This window comes from Anolis sagrei, chromosome 1 (assembly GCF_037176765.1).
Source record: "Anolis sagrei isolate rAnoSag1 chromosome 1, rAnoSag1.mat, whole genome shotgun sequence".
NCBI classification, from domain to species: Eukaryota; Metazoa; Chordata; class Lepidosauria; order Squamata; family Dactyloidae; genus Anolis; species Anolis sagrei.
In genome coordinates, this window is record NC_090021.1 from 255,210,111 (window position 1) to 255,235,866 (window position 25,756).

General features: G+C 38.7%; 1 protein-coding gene across 12 annotated transcripts in view; it reads right to left on the bottom strand.

The window, feature by feature from the left end:
- Positions 1-2,151: 2,151 nt before the first annotated feature.
- The window catches only part of PPFIBP2 (PPFIA binding protein 2), a 150,199-nt gene continuing 126,594 nt past the window's right edge, over positions 2,152-25,756 (bottom strand). For 11 of the 12 annotated variants that reach the window (XM_067462673.1, XM_067462676.1, XM_067462678.1 and 8 more), the window contains 13 exons: positions 25,401-25,554; positions 23,893-23,925; positions 22,873-23,011; positions 22,568-22,696; positions 21,513-21,663; positions 18,914-19,025; positions 18,297-18,385; positions 17,244-17,366; positions 13,977-14,102; positions 11,885-12,073; positions 10,116-10,295; positions 5,991-6,056; positions 2,152-4,235 (listed from right to left, as the gene is read on the bottom strand). In XM_067462673.1, the coding sequence (XP_067318774.1) occupies positions 4,164-4,235; positions 5,991-6,056; positions 10,116-10,295; positions 11,885-12,073; positions 13,977-14,102; positions 17,244-17,366; positions 18,297-18,385; positions 18,914-19,025; positions 21,513-21,663; positions 22,568-22,696; positions 22,873-23,011; positions 23,893-23,925; positions 25,401-25,554 (1,563 nt within the window). In that variant the 3' untranslated portion in view covers positions 2,152-4,163. The remainder of the gene's footprint in view (positions 4,236-5,990; positions 6,057-10,115; positions 10,296-11,884; positions 12,074-13,976; positions 14,103-17,243; positions 17,367-18,296; positions 18,386-18,913; positions 19,026-21,512; positions 21,664-22,567; positions 22,697-22,872; positions 23,012-23,892; positions 23,926-25,400; positions 25,555-25,756) is intronic. The other variant, XM_067462677.1, reaches the window with a different exon arrangement.

A 25,756-nucleotide genomic window follows, 5' to 3' on the forward strand; every position in this document is an offset into this window, starting at 1 on the left:
GAAATGCACTGCCACTGAGCATGCTTGGATTGAGAACAAACATTCATTTTACACGTCTGACAAATTACTATGAGTGAAGCTGCTCATGTTGCCAGATCAAGTGCTGTAGAGGACAGAGGCAGGAAAACATATAGTTGTGCTGCATCTTATAGGGTAGGGGATGATCAAGTAAAAGTGAGCATTAAAACTGTGCCTCCTTATCTGTTCTCATTCCACCATAACATTATTCACATCAGGCCTGAGATGAGCCCCCGGTGGCGCAGTGGGTTAAACCCCTGAGCCGCCAGGACTGAAGATCGACAGGTCGCAGGTTCGAATCCGGGGAGAGGCGGATGAACTCCCTCTATCAGCTCCAGCTCCTCATGCGGGGACATGAGAGAAGCCTCCCACAAGGATGATAAAAACATCAAAATCATCCAGGCGTCCCCTGGGCAACGTCCTTGCAGATGGCCAATTCTCTCACACCAGGAGTCACTCCTGACACGACAAAAAAAAAAAAAAAAAAAAAAAAAAAAGGCCTGAGATGCTTTTTCTGAACTTTGCTATTTTAGAACCACATATATAGCATACAACCTTCTGTTGGACATCCCAGCCATTTAGCATGGCACTTAAGATAAAACACACAAACAGGTTTGTTACTCATAATCACCCCAATTCACTAATGGCTTGAACTCACTCCCTGTCTGGGCCTTTAAGTTAGTTAACATTTACAATGTGGTGTAATGGTCTGAGTATTTGGATGACTTTGGAAGCCACAGTTTCAATGTCTGCCTGGCCATGGAAAACCACTGGGTGACATTGGACAAGTCACATTCTCTTGACCTCAGAGGAAGACAAAGGCCAGCAGCTTGAAGACACACAAGAAAAGCAGCAGCACCAGCAGCAGCAGAAACAATGTCATACTGTAGTAGTATTTTACATTTAAACAACTTGATGAAATATGGATTATCTATATAGGCAGTACTGAAGACAACCTATGATATACACATATTTGAGCACCATTTCTCATGGAAGTCTTTGAATAACCTTTGTAGAGTCAAAATATTTGTACTGAAATAGAGAAAGTACAATTCCTAACAGAAACTTGGAAGTCCGCCATTGCTTCTTGTGCTTGAAATGCTTTGTGTGCATTGATATTTTGCTGTAGGGACACGTATTATGGGTCAAATACAACCCCGAGAAGGTTTGTATGCATGCTTATGGCTTACAGTAATCTTTGTAAACATTATGCACACCTGCATTTGACATGCTTTTTAATGTAAATAGCATTATAGATCTAAAACTGCATAACAAATGTAAATATAGTTGAAAGCTCCAAAGGCCTGAAATTGTGAAATGAATATTGTCTCGATGAACATTTGCAGCTGATTATCACATGTTTTATTTAAATCAGTGATTCTCAACCTGGGGGTTAGGACTCCTGGGGGGGAGGTCATGAGGGAGGTTTCAGAGGGGTTGCCAAAAACCACCAGAAAACACATATTTCTGATGGTCTTAGGAACCCTTTTGGCAGAGAAGGCTGAAGATCTCTCTGCCTGTCCTTCTCTTCCTTTTCGGTGTTGTTGAACTACAACTCCCAGAACTCGGAAACACCCCCCTCCTCACCACAACCTCACAAGTATTCAATGTTGGCCATGTACATAAGATGCCAAAATTTGGTGTAGATCCATTGTGGGCTGGGTTCAGAGTGCTCTTTGATTGTAGATGAACTATAAATCCCAGCAACTACAACACCCAAATGTCAAGGTCTAGTTAACTCAAACTCCACCAGTGTTCACAATTGGGCATATTGAGTATTTGTGCCGAATTTGGTCCAGATCCATCATTGTTTGAGTCCACAGTGCTCTCTGGATGTAGGTGAACTACAACTCCAGACTCAATGTCAGTGCTCACCAAACCCATTATTTTCTGTTGGTCGTGGGAATTGTGTGTGCAAAGTTTGGTCCAATTCCATTGTTGGTGGAGTTCATAATGCTCTTTGATTGTAGGTTAACTATAAATTCCAGCAACTACAACTCCCAAATGAAAAAAATAAAACAATGCCCCCCCCCCCCCACACACACATACAACCCCAGCATTATTCAAATATAGTTGGAAGTTCCAAAGGTCAGAAACGGTGAAATGAATATTGTCTGTATGAACATTTGCAGCTGATTTTCACATGTTTCTTTTATTTAAATAATGAAAGGCTTGTTACTTAATTCTAAAAGATGGGCTGGATGTATTGTTCCACACAATGATAAATTAATTCTCTTCACTGAAAGTTGAGAAGATAACTCAGGATGGTCTTTTTCGTAGAAAGTAATCCCTGGAATGTTTTGTGAGAGCAAACATTTGTATCACCAGCAGAGGGTTCCCTTGTCTAACGAAGTTTGAATTACCAAGCTAGAGGCTTTGAAGGGAAAATCATCGAAGATTACGGAAGATACAAAATGTCCATATTTGAGTTGCTAATATTTGCTATGTAAATTAGTTCAGAAAAACCTGCAGCCATCCCTTTTGAAAGAGGAAACATAGGCATGAATCAATTGCATAAATGATGAGTCAACATATTTGTAAATCGTATTGATCTGGAAGATCTTCTTTAAGAAGTAACAGTAAGATTCAGATATAAAGCAGCTTTGTCTGGTGAAACGGAAGAGAGCATCAGTGTTATAGAAAAGGAAGTGGAGGACATTGATGCAACATAGGACAAACCTTCCCCTAATATGTTCATATCCTAGTGCCCACCAACTCTGCTGGAGACTAATCTTACTTGGTTGAGCAGAAGTAATTTTTAATGTGGTGTTACAGGCAAAGCAATATATTTTGCTGGATGGCAAGTCATTGCCTTTTTATATTGACCCTTGATATCATTATCAGAAAAAAACTGTAAACATTGTAAATGTAGTGTTTCATGGCTTATGAAGCTGTGATTAAAAGGACTGTTTCTTGTGCTTATGCATCAAATCTTTCTAGGGGTTATGTGATGTACTTTTTTATGATGCTGTAACTTCTCCTTGAATCCAAAGCTCTTAACAAAAACTGTCCTTCTTTTGTCAAATATACATGGGATTGCTGTGTATTTGATTCTCTTTATGGTCATCTCTCTTTTATGTTCTCATTAATGCCTGGGATTCTGGGTCAGGAGACATAAATATGATGCATCTTCTGCCCAACTCATCTGTTCTTGGCTGCAGCCCCTCCCAGTTGCAACTATGGCACACCAAATTATTATATAGTAATACGAGTTGATGAAGCATATTGTAGCTATGGCTTTATATGGGGTGCATCTTCTAGATCTGGATGGGCAGCCATGAGGGACCACATTTTCACCTTCTGGTGAAGCTAGAGATGACCATAAAGTCACTTCTAGTTTTCAGAAAACGGATGTTTACCTGAAGCAGTTTGTATGTTCATGTATTGTATGCAAAGTTATTTTAGGCTATACTCCCCTTCCACATGTACACTGGATGCTTCTGGAGGCACGGTTTTTTGTTCTTGATTTAGGAACCTGAGGACTGTCCATGTGGTCTCTGGGTACTTCATATGGGAACTCCATAGGATTTCCTTTCCTATACTAGATTATTCAATACAGAATATGTTGGCTACAGAAACATGAAGATCTTTTCTTTTTTTAGCACTGTTAAGGTTTTCTTATTGTAGATTAATTGCATGCATTGCTCAAAACATGGCAAGATCAAAGGATGGTAGGAAGATTGCACAGATGGATGGTTCTTCAAATACTGGGTCATTGTCCCAGCTTTAGGATCAGTAGTCAAAGTAAACAATTAGCACACTTATCTTGGGAAGAAATCAATTTTGATACACTATATCAACAATAAATCATTGCATCAGTTGTATTAATACTTTCAGAGCAGGAACACATTAGAAAATAACGCAAATCCAATAATTTGGGACATAAAGAAATCTTAAATATACAGAAAACAAAAACATCACTGACAAGTATGTATTTACATCTCAATTTTTCCATCTCTAAAAATATTGCATAGGTTTCTGTGTGTTATTAGGCTGTAAGGATTTTGCCCCAATTTATGTTTTCAAAATAGCACTTAATTATCTCAGTGGAAAAACAGCAGCAGATTGTTTAATGTAGCACCCATCCTGCCCTAGCCATATCTTAAGACAACCAAGGGATTGGCAGTATTGTTCTCATGGAGTCTTCATCTCCAGTCCTCAAGAGCTGGTGTCAAAAATCTATCATCATTCAACATTTGATCTTGGCTTAACATAGTCTGGAAATAAAAATATTTCACATAGTAAGTTACACAATTCTGAGGTACATACAATCTATATTTACATAGGCATGATTTGTGAATATCTTGTTTAGACTTATTTTCATACATAAAATGAATTTTATCAACGTTAAGTCAAAACAGCAGGAGCTGACTGTACTAATGTACCAATTTAACTCCCAAACATTTGTACTGTATGGTACTGAAATCTACAGATACTTAAATCTCAAGGCTTTGATGTTTGCAAGTATTGAACATGTGAAAGACTGTGAAAGACTGAGCCTAGCTGGACACACTCTTAACACAATAGGACAGGCAGGAATTGTGAAAGATTGTGTTTTTGTTTGTTTTTTTAAAAAGAGCTACATTTCCAAGCTGTATTCATATTCAGAGTCTTTATGTTCATCTGCCTTTTCACATTTCCCAATTAGACTACTACAGTGCACTCTGCTTAGGCCTGCCCTTGACAATGACTCAAAAGCTCCAACTCCACGAGGAATCCTATAACACTAATACTGAAAGAAATTAAACTGAATTTAATTTACTCAGGTTGTGCATATGATATAGTACACTATTTTAAGTTGCTTGTTTTTGTTTTTGGAATATTTTTATTCAAGGTATTTTAACAGTTAAATAAAGAAACTGAAATAAATGGGGTACAAGGTATGATAATTTAGGTACACCTTACTCTGGCTGCATGAGGTGAGAGGGGAAGAATAGGGGATTTAAGGGAAGGATAAGGGGAATTGTGGAAGCGGGTGTAATGAGGATGGAGTAGGGAAAGTATGGAAGGGAACAAAATCTCCAATCTCCTTCCTGGTGTATTTAATATTGTCTCAAAATTTTCCATTCCTCCTTCTCCTTTTTATCTTCTGAGACTTCTTTTTGGTCAAGAAATTTCAAGATAGTTCCTTTATAACCGATTGAATTTTCTTAAATTTGTATATTTTTTGTTTTCTTGAGACATATAGTCTTTAAATGGTTGCCAATCTGTATTTTTTTGTTTATAATCCCTTCGTGTCTTCTCAATAACAGTGTTAGTTTGTCCATATTCATAATTTCTAAAATTTTCACCAAGCAGTGATGAGTTGAAGGTTTATCTTTTTCTCTCCAACTTCTCACATAGGTAATTCTTGCTGCTGTTGTCAAATAACTAAAAAGTCTATCTTTGCTTTCTTGTATGTATCTACTATTCCTAGTAAAAAATACTCTGGTTTCCTTTCAATTTTTATATTCAGTATCTTTTGGGTTATTTTATGGATTTTCTTCCAGTATTTTTTGCTTTACCACACGTCCACCACACTATTTTAAATTCGTTTTAACTGGTATTACATTGTTTGGTTTTTAAATACACAGGAGCTAATCATGCTTTAGATTTTGGTTTGCCATCCCTCCCTCTCCACAGGTGGAAACCGGTGTGTTTGGCATAGTCCAACTTCCAACGTGCTGAGATCAGAAGAGATCAGAAATCCACAAAATCCCCAGGTACAATGCTTTAAACTGCAGCGTTAGAGACTTGTATCAATAAAACACAAGTCTAGAACTAGCATAATTGATTTTCTCTCATTAACTTCAAAATGAGAGGAAATAGAAATGATAGGAGATAAAGATAAACCTCTCTGATCCAGCTCCATAGGTAAATGACATTGATTTTCCCTGATATTCTAGAATATTAATAGTAGACATGACTAATATGGTGTATATCAATTATGAAGCCTCGGTTGGTTATCTGAAAGATAAATTACTGGTACATACCGTGAGGTTGTTAATTCCTTGGGAGAGTTCCCCTATTTGCATTACAGTTCCTTCTGAATGTTCCATCTGTAAAATCATTTCAGCAAGTACATGAAATCAAAAGTCCTGCTACTTCTTCATATTCACATAGCGCACACACAATATATCTTCTGAACTATTCTGCATATATGAGACACATCTCATATATGCAGACATCATATGGTTGTCTTTTTAGGGCTTGAAATATTTCCCTCTTATCATAACATATAGACTTCCTGGGTTTTTTTCTTTGAACATATGGTCTGTTAGCAGTGAAGCCCTGCCAGAAAAGTTTAGTTAGTTCATTTTGCAGTAACATAGAGGTTTTTTAAAAAAAGCAAACAAAAAGGTATCTGCCATATAATTGGTGGGCATTTCTAGTTTTCTTTCTTAGACTGGAAACAAAGCTATTTTTCAGTAGTCAAAAGCATTACAACATGCATCTATGCAGATTCACCCATCATGCTATGTAATGAAAAAGAAGTTGTTCATGCTTTAAGCATATGAATGTTGTGCTTCTTTACTCGGAAACTTCATCTGAAACGCATGCCTATATACTTGGTAATTCAGACTCACTATATAGTGATTAAAATTGTTCATTTAACTCTTTCTCCCACAGAAACTGTATTGAAGGTGAGGATTTGAGTGAAGTTGTTCTCTTGCTGGCCCCTGCCTTTCACCCCTTTGTTTTAGGGCTAGGCAACCTCTTGTGCTCAAGCACGTTCCTCATAATAAACCTGCAAGTTCAAGCTGATGCAACATAATATTCTCCCACTGCAAAAAACCCAAACCCTAATGTAAAACACGTGTCCTGTTTTAGTGGGAGGGTGTACACCAAAATAATAAATGAAAATATTAATGAATGCAGGCACCTTGCGTTTTAATGCCCCCAGACAGTCTTCAGCAACCATTCTACCATAGAGGAATGCTTGCAACAATTTCCTAATCTCAGAGAACCCCTGCATAAAATCTGTGTATGTCTGTGTATGTTTGTATGTAAAAAATTGGCATTGAATGTTTGCCATATATGTGTACACTGTAATCCGCCCTGAGTCCCCTGCAGGGTGAGAAGGGCGGAATATAAAAGCTGTAAATAAATAATAAATAAATAATTATGGCAGGAATACATAAGCAAGTTACACATTTGTGACTGCTTTATATTCATGATCGCTATACAGAGACAGAGGAAAGGCTAGGTACCGAGTGATTGGTCCATAGTATCATTGAATAACTCCCACTGAACACAAGACAGCATCTTACTACTACCCTTGCACTCAGTACTAACTCAATGTGCATTCTTCCACTCCTAGGATCTGACCAGCTTTACCTAACTGGTGGGTCCTGTGGGCCTATACCTACACAAAAGAACCAAATTTGCAACACATCTTGGCAGTACCCCCTGAAGTTATGTACTTAAGTCATAGAAAGACTTACCTGTGCCAGACACCAGATCCTGGCATGGACTGCAGGCTCCAGGGTCATCTTGCTGGGTGTGGGGATCTGATCCAGGAGTGACTTTCTCTATTCCTGTGTACAGTCCCACAGCCAGTGATCCTCAACTGTAATAACTACTCAGATGGGCCACCGTGTTTATCTTTCCCTTGCAGAGTAGCTCCTGCTACCTATTCAGTAGTGAGGGCTCTTGGAAGAGCTGGGCCTTCTAAGCAACTTGAAACTGGCAAAGCCTAATCAAAGGTTTTGATAGCCATGATATGTAAGCAGATAGATAGTGGCAGGATTGCTCTTCGTCCCGGTAGGATGTGTGAAGGACAACAGGCAAGTTTAAGGCAGGGATGAGCAACTATGGAAGGCTAGTGGCTACAATGTGATCCCATTGTATGCTGTTGCCAAATAATAATATCAAAGGAAGGTTTTTTGGTTCTCGGGGGGGGGGGGGGGGATACTTTACAGTTATTTTTTTCCAAAGACGTTTTAGACTCACGAGAGACCTTTTTAACAACAGGACATGACCATAAGTAAGTACGACACCCCTATTAAAGTAGCTCCACTGGCTGCCGATAAGTTTCTGGTCCCAATTCAAGGTGCAGGTTATGACCTACAAAGCCCTAAACAGTTCAGGCCCTGCCTATCTTTGGGATCGCAACTTCCCCTATGAACTTGTGCATACTCTAAGATCATCTAGGGAGACCCTCCTCTCACTTCCTCCACCATCACAAGGGTGGGGACGAGGGAGACGGCCTTCTCGGTGGTGGCTCCCTGACTTTGGAACTTCCTCCTCAGGGAGATTAGGCAAGCACCCACACTGCCCTCCTTTCACAGGGATTTGAAAAACCGGGATGTTCCAGCAAGTTTTTAGAAATGTTTAATCCCCAAGTAGCCAGATAGCACTATGTCCTGTACTTCATCCACTTCCCCAGCAATATGGGATACTGCGGTTTGCACTATCCCATGCCCAATCCTTTTATAGTGGCCACATCCATTTGTAACCCTGGCCATTAGTTTTGTGAACCTCTACTGATGGAGCTACAATGAAATGGGTTTTAATATTTTTTATCTTTAGTGTGTTTTAGTTATTTATTTTGTCTGTTACAATTAATTAGATTGTGTTATATTGTCGAATGTTTTTATCTTGATGTAACTGTATGCTTCCTTTTCAGCAACTGAATGTTTGCCTTACATGTTGGAAACTACCCTGAGTCCCTGCAGGGAGATAGGGCGGTATACAAACGAAGTTTTATTATTATATTATTATTTTACTGAGGTCTGTTTTCAGACCTTTTAAGCTGTATAATTACTTAATTAGCCTGCCAGTTTCCTCTGAATGGGGCCCAAGGCAGCTTAGAAAGACAGTACATTAATTTTTAAAAAATGTACAATAAACTGAAGAATAATGAGAGTCATATCATAAAACATTTTTAAATAAATTAAAAAGGTACAAAAGGTTTTAGTTCGTAACGGAAATAATCTTATCTAGTCTATGACAGGCATGGCTGTAGCAAAATGGTGTTGTTGCAAAGAGTTCATCTCTAGCCCTATTATTATAAGCAAAGGCTAATTCAGGAGATTTTGCTAATTACAAGACCTTGAAATAATTTCTAAATAACTGTGTCCACATCTCTCACCCACCTCTTTTGTGGCGGTCTAGAATTGTGTTCCAAGTGCAAAACAATAATCAAATTGCTTACATTAGATAAAGAGCAAACATTTTGAATAAAGGAGTAATGAAATGTGTTAGATGGAGTGAATCATGCGTATGAAAAAATTAAAATGTTGCAATTAGTTTTCAATTGACCATCATTTTTCCGATTCAGTTTCTCACTTGGAAACCAGAATCCATAGAAGATTCATCAGGCTCTTCTATCTTGCAGAAAGCTCATAAGCTCCTACTGCTCCATTTTTCAGGTTTTAAAAACCGGCTTTACACATAATTCTCCGCATAGTTTAGTTAGGATGGCAATTTAGAGAATCTCTCCAAACTCCACAATGTCTTAAGCATAATTCCGCCACAAGGAAAATAATCACAATGTAAGAAGTTGGAACATTTCACCACGAGGTGTAACTTTTATTGTTTTTGGATAAAGTTGTATTTCCATTTTTAAAGATGTACTATTGTTGTGCCTAACTTTTAATTACATGTCATATACATTTGATATGGTGCAGACACTGCACAGGTCAAACAGCATGTCTTATTAAGAATATACAATCCAGTTGTACCGCTCAGAATAAAACAGACATATCTTTACAACTGTTTATATTAAAACTAATATAAAAAGTTAAAAATATATCTGGGTGGCACCTCTTGAATATAAAAAACATTTAACAGTCCTTCAATAGGAGTGCATATAGAGTACTCCTGTTAGGTTGAGACTTTGGGGTGTCTCGATATCCAACTACAATCCGTTGTGTAAAGCTTTTTATATTCCTGAAAAAGGGCTTGAAAAGTAGGATGGCATATAGTGGCAAATGGAAATATAGTCATTTGACATTTTAAGGAGAGAACTTTCCAGGCCTCATCTCCATACAATCCTTAAATCCATGCAGATGCATTATGTATTTTTTTAGTTAAATTGTAACGAAAGGTTATTTCAAAGCTTTGGGATGCATGAAGAGGATGAGAGGCAAGTGGCATCACTTCGCCTGGCCCACCTGATCCAGCTTGTCTAATTCTTTGTCAGGAAGGACATTGTGCACTTTGTATGCGCTGTAGATCTTCTGGGTGCCATTGGTCACATTGACACATGTATCAATGGGACAAATGTAATCGGTTGATTCATCAAATTTCTTTTTCCTCAAGTGTCCAAAATGTGAAAATCCAAGTTTCTTTGGCTAATGGGGGGAATGAGAAGGGTGGGGGAGAGAGAGCAAGAACACCGTTTCAGAGAAGCACAGCATAGAGCAGGAAAAATAACAACAACAACACAATTAGTAGAACTTGTGTCAAATACAGATGTGCTTTCAAAGCAATAATTATCTTTCATGCACTTCACAGTGTTCATATGTATAGATTTTGCTACAGTTTGTATTGATTATCTCAATTTCCTGGGGGAAATTGAACCAATCAATCAAAAGGGAAGATAAGTCTTTCCCTTCACTAGTAAATTTAATTTGATAAATTTGGCAGAGGGAAATCTGCTATGCAATATTGCTATTCCAAACATTTAGAATAAACTCCTTATAAAGGAGTTTATAAGGATTGTGGCGCACCGGGATTGTGGCGCAGCTGGCTGAGTGTCAGCTGCATTAAGATCACTCTGACCAAAAGGTCATGAGTTCGAAGCCAGCCCGGGCTGGAGTGGGTATCCAGCCATTGTGTGGCCCGTTGTTGACCTTTGCAACCCGAAAAACTGTCAAGTAGGAAAATAAGGTACCACCTTGTGTGGGAGGCTAAATTTAACTAATTTATGAGGCCATAAAGAAAAAAGACTCCGGGGAATGTGGAATGCGGAAGAACTTCATCGGTGTTGTTGATGGACGATGAAAAGCAGCAGCTCCCCTGGTGGCCAGAAAAAAGTTAAATAGCCTTGGTGTATTTGTCTGTTAAACGCTGTTTGTCAAACTGGCATTGAATGTTTGCCATATATGTGTTTACTGTAATCCGCCTTGAGTCCCCTGCGGGGTGAGAAGGGCGGAATATAAGAACTGTAAATAAATAAATAAATAAATAAATAAATAAAGCAAAGTTGCTACAATCTCTGTAGGACATACAACATAGGGAACATGCCATAGGTTCAAATAACCTAGTAGTATCAGTAGTTCCTGGTTTCAGGCAGGATTTTCCAACTTTCTACATGCAAAGTTACAAGGGGCCCTGGGTATTCATCAGGGTTTGATTCCAGGCTGCCCCATGGATACCAACATTCATGAACCGTCAAGTCCCATTACATACAGTGGCATAATAAAATGGCAACCCTTAAATAAAACAGCAAAATCAAAATTTGCCTTTTGGAAACTTTCTTCTTTAAGATTTTCAAGTCATGGATGGCAGGCTACATGAATGCAAAATCTATGGGTGACTATATACACTTAGTCACTGCACTGTAGCCCATTTTCCCTTAATTACGCCACCACAGAAAAGAAGGGAGCTAATTTTTTTTTCTATGTCAGGAGCTGCAAGTCGCTTCTGGTGTGAGATAATCGGCTGTCTGCAAGGGTACTGTCCAGGGGACACCCAGATATTTTACCATCCTGCCGGCACAAGGGTTTAACTCATTGCGCCACCAGGGGCTCCTAGCTGATATCTTAAGACAAGTCTTATCAGAACTGCTACTCTGGTACCTTCACATCTACAATTATTATGGAAAGACGTAGAAGAAAGGAAAGGCAAAAAAACAAACAAACCCTCAAACTTGCATAATTTCAAGTACAGAAAAACAGCTTGCACATTTACATCACAGGATATGGTGAAACATACTTACCCGCACTTTAGCAGTGGTAGTCAGAGGCGTATAGGATGTAGATTCCACAATTTCCCTTTTTTCTTGCTGTGCCTCTATTCCAATGAGCAGGTTGAAGTTTGTTGTTAAGTGACGTCTCAGTAGCGTCTTTTGAGGAGGAATGTTGAGAAGCATTGCCAGTGTATCACCATTAAAACGAGGTTCAAGGATCTGTTGAAAACATAACCATACACACACTGCTTTATTTGTAGCCTCTATGCAATTAAAAGCATCCAAAAGGCTATTTTGAATTTGGGGTGATTTAACTATTCTCTGCTTTGAAGTATTATGGACTAAGAGTGGTGATTCTGCATGCATTATTATTCATTTCCATCTATTGTACACTAGGATCCCTCTAATTGTGGGGATATGTTCTAAGGTCATGGATACCTAAAACCACAGATAATCGCAGATAATAGGCACTCACTTCTCATTCTCTTCTGTTTATGGGCTTCTCTAGTCCTCCAGTGCAATTCTATCACATGCTTGGGTTGGAAAAATACCATAGAATCACAATTGAGTACCTAGGGAGTCCACAAACACTTCAAGGAGGGACTATATTTGGACTGTGGGTAAGTAAAACCATGAATATTGATTATATGGATAATGGAATCATAATGCATAAAATTAACAAAATATTTACCCACTATTCTCAACAGCATTTCTTGGGCCTTCCATAATAAAAATCTGTTTGGAATACTTTTATAGGCACAACTATTGTCTGTAAGTCCTGACCTACAAGGTTAGTATCATTCTTATGTGACCACTGCATATGTGTAATAATGGCTTGGATCTATAATTGCCCTTTGATGAACTAAAGGACAATGGATTCAATAGAGGCTATAACTGAGAAAAAATATGATATTCTTTCCCCATGTACTTGCTAGTGTAACCTCACATATTGTGCATTTTCAGAGAAAGAATAATGAGATTTCAAAATCAAATGGGAATAATAAAAAAAACCTTTTCTATTAGCAGATATCTACTTGTGGGATCAATACTTAATGGCACTTTACAAGGAGAGATGAGACATTGTTTTGTAATAAATAAATGCTCAGAATTCTCTATTGTGGTCTACACTGTTAATGTTGCATAATGTACTTAGCCATGTAGCAGAGGCCCTAAGGAAACAGGTTAGTGAATGGAAAAGATGTGTAAGAGGACCCTGGCAAGAGTGTCCCAAAGCACAAAAGGCTCTCCTGGGACTCCTCAGCCAGTGTCCTGGTGTACATTTTCCCCAATGTGAATTGGCTCTGTTACGCATCAGATCCCATTGTGCATCAGTCACTTTGATGGTTTCCTTATGTAGAAATATAACAGCAACCCCATGCTGAATACAGATGTTGCAAAATTGCTTAATTCAATTTCTCTCAGATGTAAGTCACTAATAAAAATGTAAATCCTCAAAAACTTTTCCAAAAAACCCTGGAAAAAGCATGCAAAACTTGTCAACAATCTTTCAAATATTTTTTTACATTCCTCTGGCAAACATTTGAAGACACAGAAGGCATCTGAACCAGGGCATATTATTTTATGAACTTTTTGATGATCCCTGCAAGAGTGACTGTGCCTTTACCACTTTCTCAAAAAGAAAATGACAGTTCTAAAAAACTGGAGCTGCTTTAATTGTTCATTTTTAATCTAAATCATCGGACACTTAAAATATTGTTAGGGATGTTTTGTGTTGGAAGGCAATTTGTTTTCTTTGCTATACAAACATTCACTAGAAATTTAGTTGACACTTTATCGATTTCCATTTTGAAAATAATTTCCGTTCTCCAACTTCAACTTTGCAAATCCACGTTAAGTGCCAAAGCCTGAGGTACTACCTTGTTACACAACATCATTTATAAAAGCTTAACACTTGACAAAAATTTCCTTTCATAACACACCAAGCTGATCAATAAACACATTTCCTATCATAACAAATAGGATTTTCTTTCGTTTACAGAAATGAAGCATAAATGTACAAAGATTAAAAATGTTCTGGAAAAGTAATGCTTCCAGTTATTAATTATATTAAAATTACCACAATTTATTACAAGGTAGGAAAATTTAAGGCATAGTTTCTTACAATGAGACCACCGTGAACTCCACTTCCTCGAAGGTTTGGTGCATATTCCGCTAAGTCTACTGATCTGAGCCATTCCATCACTCTGTGATTGGACCATTGAACCACCTCAGAGGGGGAAATGTTATTCTGTATTGTAAAAAAAAAAGATAGATTTTGCTACCACAATTGTTGGTTAATCAAATTCTATACTACTTTTCACTTCTAATGTTATCTCAAAGTGCTGAATCCATTGCCCAATAATGAATCCACACTCATGTTGCTATTTCATTGATTCTACTCAAGTAAGTACTAATAATAGGTTTGATTAAAATCTGCCAAAATACAAACACTAACATACAGAACATTAAATAATAATAATAATAATAATAATAATAATAATACCCCGCCACATCTCCCCGAAGGGAGTTGGGGCGGCTTACATGAGGCCAAGCCCATCAAATACAAATACAACAATACACCGACAAGCAAGCAAATAAAACAATAAAATAATACATTTGAACACATAAGCAATAACACACACAAAAAATATATATAAAAAAATATATTATGGCAGGGCCAGATGTAGATTAAAAGTTTAAAACCATGGGCATGTACAGAGTAGGGTATGTCTAGGCATGGGGGTTTTAAAGAGTGATATGGGGGAATCAATCCAACGGATAGATAAAGTGCTTCAGAGGACGTATAGAATAAAATTGGTCAGATCGGTCATTATTTCCTTCTTTCATAATTATCATAATTATTTCCTTCATTCATAATTATCAATTAAACATTTAAAATCAGTGTCCTGGTACATAATTCTCAACAGAGCACAGCAGCAGTGCCTGAAGATATGTGTCTGGAAGAGGTGCCAAAAACATCCCTCTCCCAAATACATGGATGGGATGGGGGCCAGTATGGGGAGGGCTCACTTCTGGGGTGCTCCCGAGACGGACTGCTGCTGAAAGGAAGCAGACAGTGGTAATCATCCTGTGACATTAAAGACCTCATTTTCCAGAGCAGCGAAGATGGTCTACATGGTAACCCTCTCCATAGTTATATAAGGTTCCATGTGTCAACTGGAAGACCCTGACTGGAGCTCAGTAGTTAATGGACAATTAGTACACTTTAGAACTGGTGTAATGTGTTGGTGGCGTGACGTGTTATTCAGCATCTTGGAAATATATATATATATATAGAATCATAGAATCATAGAATCATAGAATCAAAGAGTTGGAAGAGACCTCATGGGCCATCCAGTCCAACCCCCTGCCAAGAAGCAGGAATATTGCATTCAAATCACCCCTGACAAATGGCCATCCAGCCTCTGTTTAAAAGCTTCCAAAGAAGGAGCCTCCACCACACTCCGGGGCAGAGAGTTCCACTGCTGAACGGCTCTCACAGTCAGGAAGTTCTTCCTAATGTTCAGATGGAATCTCCTCTCTTGTAGTTTGAAGCCATTGTTCCGCGTCCTAGTCTCCAAGGAAGCAGAAAACAAGCTTGCTCCCTCCTCCCTGTGGCTTCCTCTCACATATTTATACATGGCTATCATATCTCCTCTCAGCCTTCTCTTCTTCAGGCTAAACATGCCCAGTTCCCTAAGCCGCTCCTCATAGGGCTTGTTCTCCAGACCCTTGATCATTTTAGTCGCCCTCCTCTGGACACATTCCAGCTTGTCAATATCTCTCTTGAATTGTGGCGCCCAGAATTGGACACAATATTCCAGGTGTGGTCTAACCAAAGCAGAATAGAGGGGTAGCATTACTTCCTTAGATCTAGACGCTATGCTCCTATTGATGCAGGCCAAAATCCCATTGGCTTTTTTTGCCGCCACGTCACATTGTTGGCTCATGTTTAACTTGTTGTCCACGAGGACTCCAAGATCTTTTTCACACGTACTGCTCTCGAGCCAGGCGTCACCCATTCTGTATCTTTGCATTTCGTTTTTTCTGCCAAAGTGGAGTATCTTGCATTTGTCACTGTTGAACTTCATTTTGTTAGTTTTGGCCCATCTCTCTAATCTGTCAAGATCGTTTTGAATTCTGCTCCTGTCCTCTGGACTATTGGCTATCCCTCCCAATTTGGTGTCATCTGCAAACTTGATGATCATGCCTTCTAGCCCTTCATCTAAGTCATTAATAAAGATGTTGGATGAAGGGCTAGAAGGCATGATCATCAAGTTTGCAGATGACACCAAATTGGGAGGGATAGCCAATAGTCCAGAGGACAGGAGCAGAATTCAAAACGATCTTGACAGATTAGAGAGATGGGCCAAAACTAACAAAATGAAGTTCAACAGCGACAAATGCAAGATACTCCACTTTGGCAGAAAAAACGAAATGCATATATATATATATATATATATATATATATATATGCATATATATATATATATATATTCTTAACTATGCATATATATATATATATATATATATATATATATTCTTAACTATCTGCAACTTCCCAAAAAAATAACACCATAACAATTCCACATAAAGCATATTGCGTGTGCATATGTGCCTTAAAGTTTCCTGCCAATTTATGGTGACTTCATGGATATCATAGGGTCTTCTTAGGCAAGGAATACTAACAGGTGGCTTTGCCAGTTCCTTCTTCTGAAATATAGTGTAGAGCACCTGGTATTCATTGGTGTTTTCCCATCCAAGTACTGATCTTGCTTAGCTTCCAAGATTAGATGGGATCTGGCGCCTTTAGGGTATTAAGGTAGCTTATAGTAATTAAAAGTGTTGTGGTCAATGCAACTGTAGTATGTTAATGTCCTATACTGGAAAGGGCAGAGTTGGCATACCAGACACAGCTCATTATAGGCACTCCTTGCTTTAAAAGTCAGTGACCATAATGAATTCAGGATGATGCCCAAATTGCATACTTGTTCATAATGAAATACAAATAAATGTACTCTTTCTGTCTCCTAAGATGGAATCTGTTATTACAACAATTAGTCTTGCTTAGTGAATCCTTCTTTAAAATGGGCAACATATTTGACTTTTACTGAGATCTCCTTTTGCACTTCATGGTGCCATCCAAAGATCTGCATCTGCTTCATTCCATAGGCCCAACTGTTTGGTGGGTACAACCTCTGGTGTAGAAAAAAAATCTAGGCTGAGAGTAAATCTAGTCTAATAATTCACATACTGTATGTGAGCAAAGAGATGTTGACAAACTCCCAAGGGCTAAGTTAGAACTTGCTCTGGTAAGAAAAAGACTGGGAAAAACAAGCAGGAATTCTAGGAAGCAAGCAATCAGGACTGGAATGGTTTCCTCTTTCACCTCATCAGCTGGCCTCCTACGCAGGCAGTGAGGGTTGAAATTGTTCACGTGCAGCACATGAATGGCACACTTAATACTGAGATGATGAAGCTGGCTTGTGACTTTGAGAAAGAGAAGGTCGTTCTGCAAAACAAAACAAACCGGTCAAATAGCATGCACTGCCAAAAACACAGCTGACAATGCTGCCTAGCAAATTAGATCTTGAAACCCAATCTACTTGGTGGAGTAAGAAAATAAATAAAAGTCTTCAAAAACAGTATATTTTTAGGAAATCAGAAAAATACTTATGGAATAGAAAAACTACTGTAGTCTTTTCAATGCTCTGAGAAGCTACAAAGTCGTTTCAAGAAAAAGGGGTGGGTGTGTACAGTTCCTATGGGATTCATAAATCTTTTCCCCAGACCATACAACCTTTTCTTTATGTGACAGCGTGGTAAATGCATCTCTTTAAGTGAGGCGAAATGCTCCAACACTCACTATGGTAATAAGCAGAATATATCACCCCTAAAGATACTAGGGCATTGAATCTGCCCTGCTTTTCCCTCACCCTTCTAAACAAGCAACATGTTTGCCCGGTTCCTACTGTTTTTAGTTCCCTCTGTTATGTGGTTTAGGGTTAAACTGGTCAATGCACAGCTTGCTCTTCATCTGTTTTTCTAATTCAATTAATACCAAGTGCAGGGTTTTCCTGACTCTTATCAGGACTATGGCAAATATGGAAGGATGTGTAACTGTCCCTGACATTATTTGGAGCAGCAGTTAATTTTAGCCAAAGAAACTAAAGCAATTTTATGCATTTAATCCACCGTGCCTTTGACCAAAGTGGTCTCAAAGGTCTCCTCCCTTTCATTTTCTTGAGAATTACATCACACAAGAACAAGTTAGCAATACTAATTCTAAAGAAAATTATTTTTAAGTATTAAAAATAAAACTATAAAAAGAAAGATAAAATAATTATAGTATGACAAAGGTTTAACAGTAAGTTTTCTTTGAGTGCAAAGGTTACCACTATATCTAAACTTTAAAAATCAGGATCAGATTGAGCCATCTTACCACAGTTAGGTATTGTAGCATTCTGCCATCAACTCTTGATTCATAAAACTGATCTTTGTATTGAGGTAAGCCAATATCATCAAGCCATCCTACATAAAACAGAGAAAGACAGTATATAATACAGTATTTCCCCTCAAATCTTATTCTTTGGAAAATAAATGGGAGTTTTCATGCTCTTTCAATTAATACCATATCAGCATACATGTTATCATAATCATTTAAACGAATTATTATGCTTTCTCAACATGATTTCTGGAGATAGCTTATATCACCTTCGATTCTGTATTACAAGTCTGTAACATGCTGCTGAACATGTGACTATTTTAGGTAAGGCTACTCACAAATTGAAGCTCCAACTCTAAATCCCCATAGACTGATGTTACCATTAATAATAATAATAATAATAATAATAATAATAATAATGCTTTATTTATAGGCCGCCCTATCTCCCCAAGGGAACTCAGGGCCGCTTCCAGACAAGAAAGAAAGGCAAACATTCAATGCCTTGATAATTCAGTGCCTTGATAAAAACAAAAATCAATTTCAAACAGCCTACAAAATATCAAATGGACAAGAAAGCCCTCTAAATGGCGTTTACTGTTTCGTCAAATACGTACGGGCCACCCAGATGTGATCTAGCTGTGCAGACTTATCATCTTGTTTTGTATTTATAGCTTTAACTGCTAGAACCAATTTCTTCCTGTGTAAAGGATGCTTTATTCCTAGTTCCTAAAAAAAGCAAAAATAATTTTTAAAACAGAACTTCCCAATTAGCACTTGGGCAGACAAAGTATGCATTAACAACAACAACAACAACAACAATTTATTTTTAACCCACCCTCTCTCCCCAAGGGGATTGAGTTATGCATGTCAGAGTTTTGTAGTCCAAAAGAAAGTGAACTACGGAAGCTCCAACTAGTCCAATGCTCGGCAGCCATGATTTTAACAGGAGCGGAGCGCAGGGAGCATACAACCCCCCTGTTGCGCCAACTCCACTGGCTACTGATCTGCTACCGGGCTGAATTCAAAGTGCTGGCATTGGCCTTTAAAGCCCTAAACGGTTCCAGCCCAAGCTACCTATCCGACCGCATCTCTGCCTATGAACCCACCAGGACTTTGAGATCTTCCGGGGAGACCCTGCTCTCGATCCCGCCTGCTTCTCAAGCTCGGCTGGCGGGGACGAGAGATAGGGCCTTCTCGGTGGTGGCTCCTCGGCTGTGGAACGCCCTTCCTATGGACATTAGACTAGCACCATCTCTAATGGTATTCCGCAAAAAGGTGAAGACCTGGCTGTTTGAGCAGGCGTTCGAATAATTAGTGCAATGATTGGTTAATGAACACTGGAATGGAACAATGGATGAAGAATCTGGAACATGTTTTTGATGACGAGACGACAGTGAATGGGTATTGTAGTAACTGTTTATTAATTGTGTAATATGTTAGGTTGTTAACTGTTTCTATACTGTAGCACTGAATTTTGCTGTTCGTATTTGTTGTGAACCGCTGTGAGTCGCCTTCGGGCTGAGAACAGCGGTATATAAGTAAGGTAAATAAATAAATAAATAAATAAATAATAATATTTGATACTGGGAATTCCTACAGATGATTTGGTGAATGTTCACATTTCAGGAGAATTTAAATAGAAATTATTTTGTTAAGTGAAACTGCTGAAAGACCAAGAAATCAAGATACACAGCAGGGATCTACTGTATCTCCATTTCTGATTCACAACAGTTGATTCATGTTGACTTGAGGATGAGATTTCATGTTCATCTCTCACACCTACACCTCTGAAGTAACAGTCTAGTTGAGAGCTAATAAACTGAAATTCCAGAGAGGACAGGAGTAATAGGCTTAATAGTACATCTGTTACAATGTTTGCTCTGTGGCAAGGGGTTGGACTGGATGGCCCACGAGGTCTCTTCCAACTCTATGACACTGTGATTCTAATGGTAGTCAACCATGCTGAATGCGGTTGGACTTCCCCTGCTGATAACATGCTAAAAGCCTTTGTGAATTAGAACAAAAGTCTAACTAGTTCAGCATTTTCTTGCCATAGTGGCCAGCCAGAGGTCTATTAGAAGTATGTATGCAAACCACAAGAGTAGCCATTTGGTCAATTTTTCACATGTACGAGGCCCTAGACACCATATTGAAAGTACGTAATACAGTATAGCTAACAATTGTCTCTTCCCTTTCATGTTTAAAATATTTCGCTGTTTAAAATATTTCACCATCACTACTTCTTGTGCCAGTGTGTCCCACAGTTTAACTGTGTTGTGTGAAGAAGCCCTAAGACCTACACACTTCCATTTATTGTGGCCTTCTCAGGGAGGAAAAGTTTCCCAATTTGCTTTCTACATATCCCTCATCATTTTATACACATAGCTCAAGGGTAAAGCTTATGCAGTTCTGTATCTATAGATTCTGTCTCCATGGATTCAGTAATGCACAGCTTGACAATTTTTAAAATTCCAAAAAAGTAAATCTTGATTTATATAAAGGATTTTATTATAGCATTGTATATAATGGGACTTGAGCATCTAGGAATTTTGATATTCAGGGGAGTCCTGGAGCCAGGGGATACCAAGGGCCCAGTGTACTTTGCTTGCCTGGGGTCTCAGACTCAATGACTGGTGCCTTCAAATTGGGCTGGAAAAACTCCCGTCTGGAGTCCTAAAGAGCCACTGCCACTGGCACTATCAATTGCAGTGGGCTAGACAGATCAATGGTCTGATACAGAAGCTTCCTATGTTTTCCCCTTTATTCACTTTTCTCTAAGTTAAAAAGGCCCAGATCTTATATTTTCTCATTAAGGAACTGCTCCACCCTCTGTATAATTTTGTTTGTCCTCCTGTGTAACTTTTCCATATTTCTCCTGGGATCGAATATACTAAAGCATGGCAGCACTACGTATTTGCCTAATGGGGATACGATGTTAGTTTTTTTTCTTGCTTACTGATTCCCAACATGGCATTTGCCTTTGTCACAGCAGATGCACACTTCGCCATATATTTCCATAGAGTCATGTTCAAGAATTCCAAGATGTTTTAGAAATTGTGAAAAGGCACCCGAATTCCACGAAATATCTTGGAATTCAGGTGCCTTTTCACAATTTCTATTAGTATGCCAACTATAGCCTGTTCAGAAAAGCAGTACCCTGGGCATGGATATGCACACTTTGGAAGCAACCAATGCATTACATATAGGTCTTACCTTTTCCATGTCCTGAGGTGTTGCTGTTAAAAGTGTGTGGCCAGATGCGACCCACTGCCGTGCAAAAATGACATACTGACCAAGACCATAGTCCTCAAGCCAACTACACACACGTTCAGTGCCCCATTGGGAGAATGGAGCATTATGATCACTAAGAAACAGAAGCAAAGAGTGGAAATGTACATTATCATTGTCACTGCCATCGTCAATTTCCCTGCTAGGAAATAGAAACTATATATATCTGAAGTAACTGGTAGGTGGATGAAAGTATTCTGAACCTTTATGGCTAGGTTTTACTGCATCTCACATAATTGGGTTTGTTGCAAATGCTGGATAATATTTTCAGGAATGGAAAGAAACAGCAATGCAAATTGTTAAAGTTCCCACTAGTAACTTGTCGTGGTACAAGTTCATGGGCTAGAGCAATGGTTCCCAAACTAAGGCCACGGGCCTCCAAGGTCATTTATTCACCTCCAGCCCTAAACTTTAGACTTGCGATCACCCTAAGTCTGAAACGACTTGAAGGCACGCAACAGTAACAATCCTAATTAACTTGACTATCTCATCAGCCAAAAGCAAGCCAACACTTCTTATTGAAATACTGGTAAATTTATGTGGTTAAAATGGTTCTTCATTTTAAATATTATATTGTTCTTTCATGGTTTTTTGGACTACAAATATGACATGTGCAGCATGCAAAGGAATTTGTTTGCGTTGTTTTCAAACTATAATCAGACTTCCCAACAATCTGAAGGACCATGGACTGGTCTCTGGGCTAGAGCGTGAAGAGGAAAGGTAATAAAACCTGCTCCTGTCCTGAGGACCTCTACCAAAGTCTTATAACAAGCTGCTTCCTAATAATAAATTATAGCAGTCTCAAACTAAGCCTTTACATCTACTGTACATATGGTACAAACAATATCTGTTAAATCATCTCTAGTGAGCTGTGAGGTAGAGAGCAGCAGATACTAGACAAGAGCCAACATATTACTTTAAGGTACTTCATTATGCAATAATTAGCCATCCTACAGAAAAGGTAGATAGTCATTCCTTACTTCTTCTGCCCCTTGGTGTCCTTTGATCGAGACAGTCGAGGTCCAGCTGTTGCCCGGAGGCCACCTCTTCGAAATTCAGCCAAGCCTAGGTCATCTCCAGGAAAATTGCCAGACTGAGTCCTGCGTATTCTTTTTGGAAAGATTAAAAATAAAAAACCATCCGACGTTAAAAGGCAAAAAGCATCTTTTACACAAAAATGCAAGAATGTATAAATGTAATTGAGAACACAATATTTGCAGTGTTGCAGTAGTTTTTAAAAAACGGAAGTTGATGATGAAGTAAATACAAAGAGTTAACCACTTACTTTCCCCATATTTTCTTTATTCCCTTTGGGGTTCTTTTATTTTCCGGGGTTAATGGAGACTGTGCACCAGATTCTGTTCCAGATGACAAGGGGGAAAGGTCTTCTGAAGTCATCGTTCCATCCATATTGTCAGAGTCTCCTGTGATTTAAGAATGCCATTGAGATAAATAATGAAGCATAAGATGCATAAGACAACATCTCCCTCGCTCTCTTTTATGCACACTCTTTCAGTCATTCAGGGAGTCACATTACTAGAACAGTGGTTCTCCACCCAGGTGTTTTGGCCTACAAATCCCAGAAATCCCTGCCAGTTTACCAGCTGTTAAGATTTCTGGGAGTTGAAGGCCAAAACATCTGGGGACCCACAGGTTGAGAACCACTGTGCTAAAACATAAGACACTAGGAGAGGAAATGGACCCATTCAGTAACAATGGGCAAGCATAGTAAAAATGGGCAATCTTCGTTTTAATTTATAGCATGAATAAAGGATAATTTTTGAAACAGGTAGTGTCACAAATGGGTTGTTATAGGTTTTTTCGGGATATATGGCCATGGTCTAGAGGCATTCTCTTCTGACGTTTCGCCTGCATCTATGGCAAGCATCCTCAGAGGTAGTGAATGTCACAAATACTTGGCTGGTAGCAAATTAAAACACTTAATTGGAATTTCTCTCCAGATATTCTGTCTTGCTTAATTAGTCTGAAAAACGATATCGGTCGTTTTAGGCTTTATTTGCTCAAAACACAAATGTTGCTTCCAAAGACAAGGTTTTCAATTATGTCTACTGTCTACTTAATGAAAAAGGAGCAGAACTCCATTGATCTAACAGACTAGTTCCAAGACCAAAAAGTAGTATTTGCCTAAAATTTCATTCGATTTTACTAGGAATAAAACTGGTTTTCCTTTCAAGGTGAGAAATCATGGTTCAGGTTGTCCACTTTTTTAGAATTCATATTTTGAATCAAGAAATTATGAAAAAATCTCAAAGTAATTGCTAGTTTAAGACTTGGCATACAATACCTAAGACTGGTGCACTGACACTCCTGATGCGATCTTCAATCATTCCAAGAATCAGAAAGCCATACGAAGAAGCAAAGATTATGGAAAATTCAAGCAAAACCAAGTTACAGAAAAGCAGAGAAAGAAAAAAAGCAAAAGGCAGGAACTAACTAATTAACAGAAGCAAAGCAACAAAGCAGATGAATTTTTGAGGTATGGCATCTACAGAGTAAAATGGTCTACAGAAAGAACAGGACATTTAAAAAAGGATTCATATTGCATCATGTTACCCATGTTATTTTTTTTGTCCTGCTGTATGAAACATTGAGTAAAAATAATAGGCTGCCCTATTTCTCATGTACAAACGCCAATAAACTGTGGTAGCTTATTTTTTTTAATAAGGATTCTTTATGCTCAACCAATCAGCTTTATTTATAAAGAGAGTTTAGGAAGCTTTGGTTTGAAATGTGTATTTATTATTTCAATAGGTAGGAGCTCCCGGTGGTGCAATGGGTTAAACCCTTGTGCTGGCAGGACTGAAGACTGACAAGTTGGAAGTTTGAATCCGGGGAGAGCGTGGATGAGCTCCCTCTGTCAGCTCCAGCTCCCCATGTGGGGATATAAGAGAACTCTCCCACAGGATGGTAAAAACATCAAACATCCAGGCATCTCCCTGGGCAATGTCCTTGCAGACTGTCAATTCTCTCACACCAGAAGCGACATGCAGTTTCTCAAGTCACTCCTGACATGAATAATAGTAATAATAATAATAATAAGTGTTTAGCCTTAAAGGGATTCCTCAACACTGTAACTAAGCAGCAGAGATATTGCCTCATGAGGATATAGCCTAGTTCTTTAAGGAATGTCACTATGGAAACCTATAGCCTGCACAATTTGAATCATTCAGGATAATGATAATCTATGAGCTCATTATCCTGACACTGTGTTCAAGAGTATAACGGAAAGAAGCAGTAGATTCTAGCTAGTAAAGCAATGCAGCAGCAAAACCCAGCAGAGCAACACCTTTGCAGACAAATTAATTGAGCTTATTGAAAATCTGTCTGCTTGCAACAAGCCCTTTTGCAGTGCCTTCTTGGCATGGCAGCATCTAGCTTGTTATGACAGCAAAACATTGCCACCAAGTATAAAGGCACTCATGCACACAGAGCCTTGGTCATATGGAATTCTAGCACTTCTGCAACTGACCAGTTCCAGACTTTGCAAAGGCAGACTAATTCATGTACATGGCAGCCAGCACTCAAATGACTGACTCAACTTATGGCAGCAGGGAGTCACCATGAACATGGCCAAACAGTCAACAGCCCCAGACTCCAGAAAAATAAGAAACCCACTTTCCACCTTTTAGTAGCTAAGATGAAAACCTAGTAGGATTTCTACCTTTTGACTCACTGGTGGTATTATTACATACACATGGAAACAATTGCAGCCTAGGCTGTATATCACACCAAAGCATGTTTTTTTTAATAAAAAAAAATATTGACAAGTATTGTTTTCATTGTACTACATACTCAGGCTCTGCATGCCGTTGTCCTCATTCCCATTCACACGACATGTATTGGGGGAACCAGGTGTGTTGCATAGCCCATTATCACCATTGTGTGCTTGTCGAAATAGTTTCCCCGGCAAAGTTTGGTACTTGCTGCCTTTCACCTGTGGCTTATTCTGTGTGGATTTAAAAAACAGAACATAACATTATTTTCTGTAGTGAATTGAATGCATTGCAATTAGGAGCAGGAGACAAAACCTTATCTTCATTGAGAAATCAGTATATGGGCAATACATAATTTATCATGGCGGGACTAACACCAGCAGTATGCTCCTGTGGTTCATGGTATCCAGGGAAAAAACAAGAAGGTCTATTGAC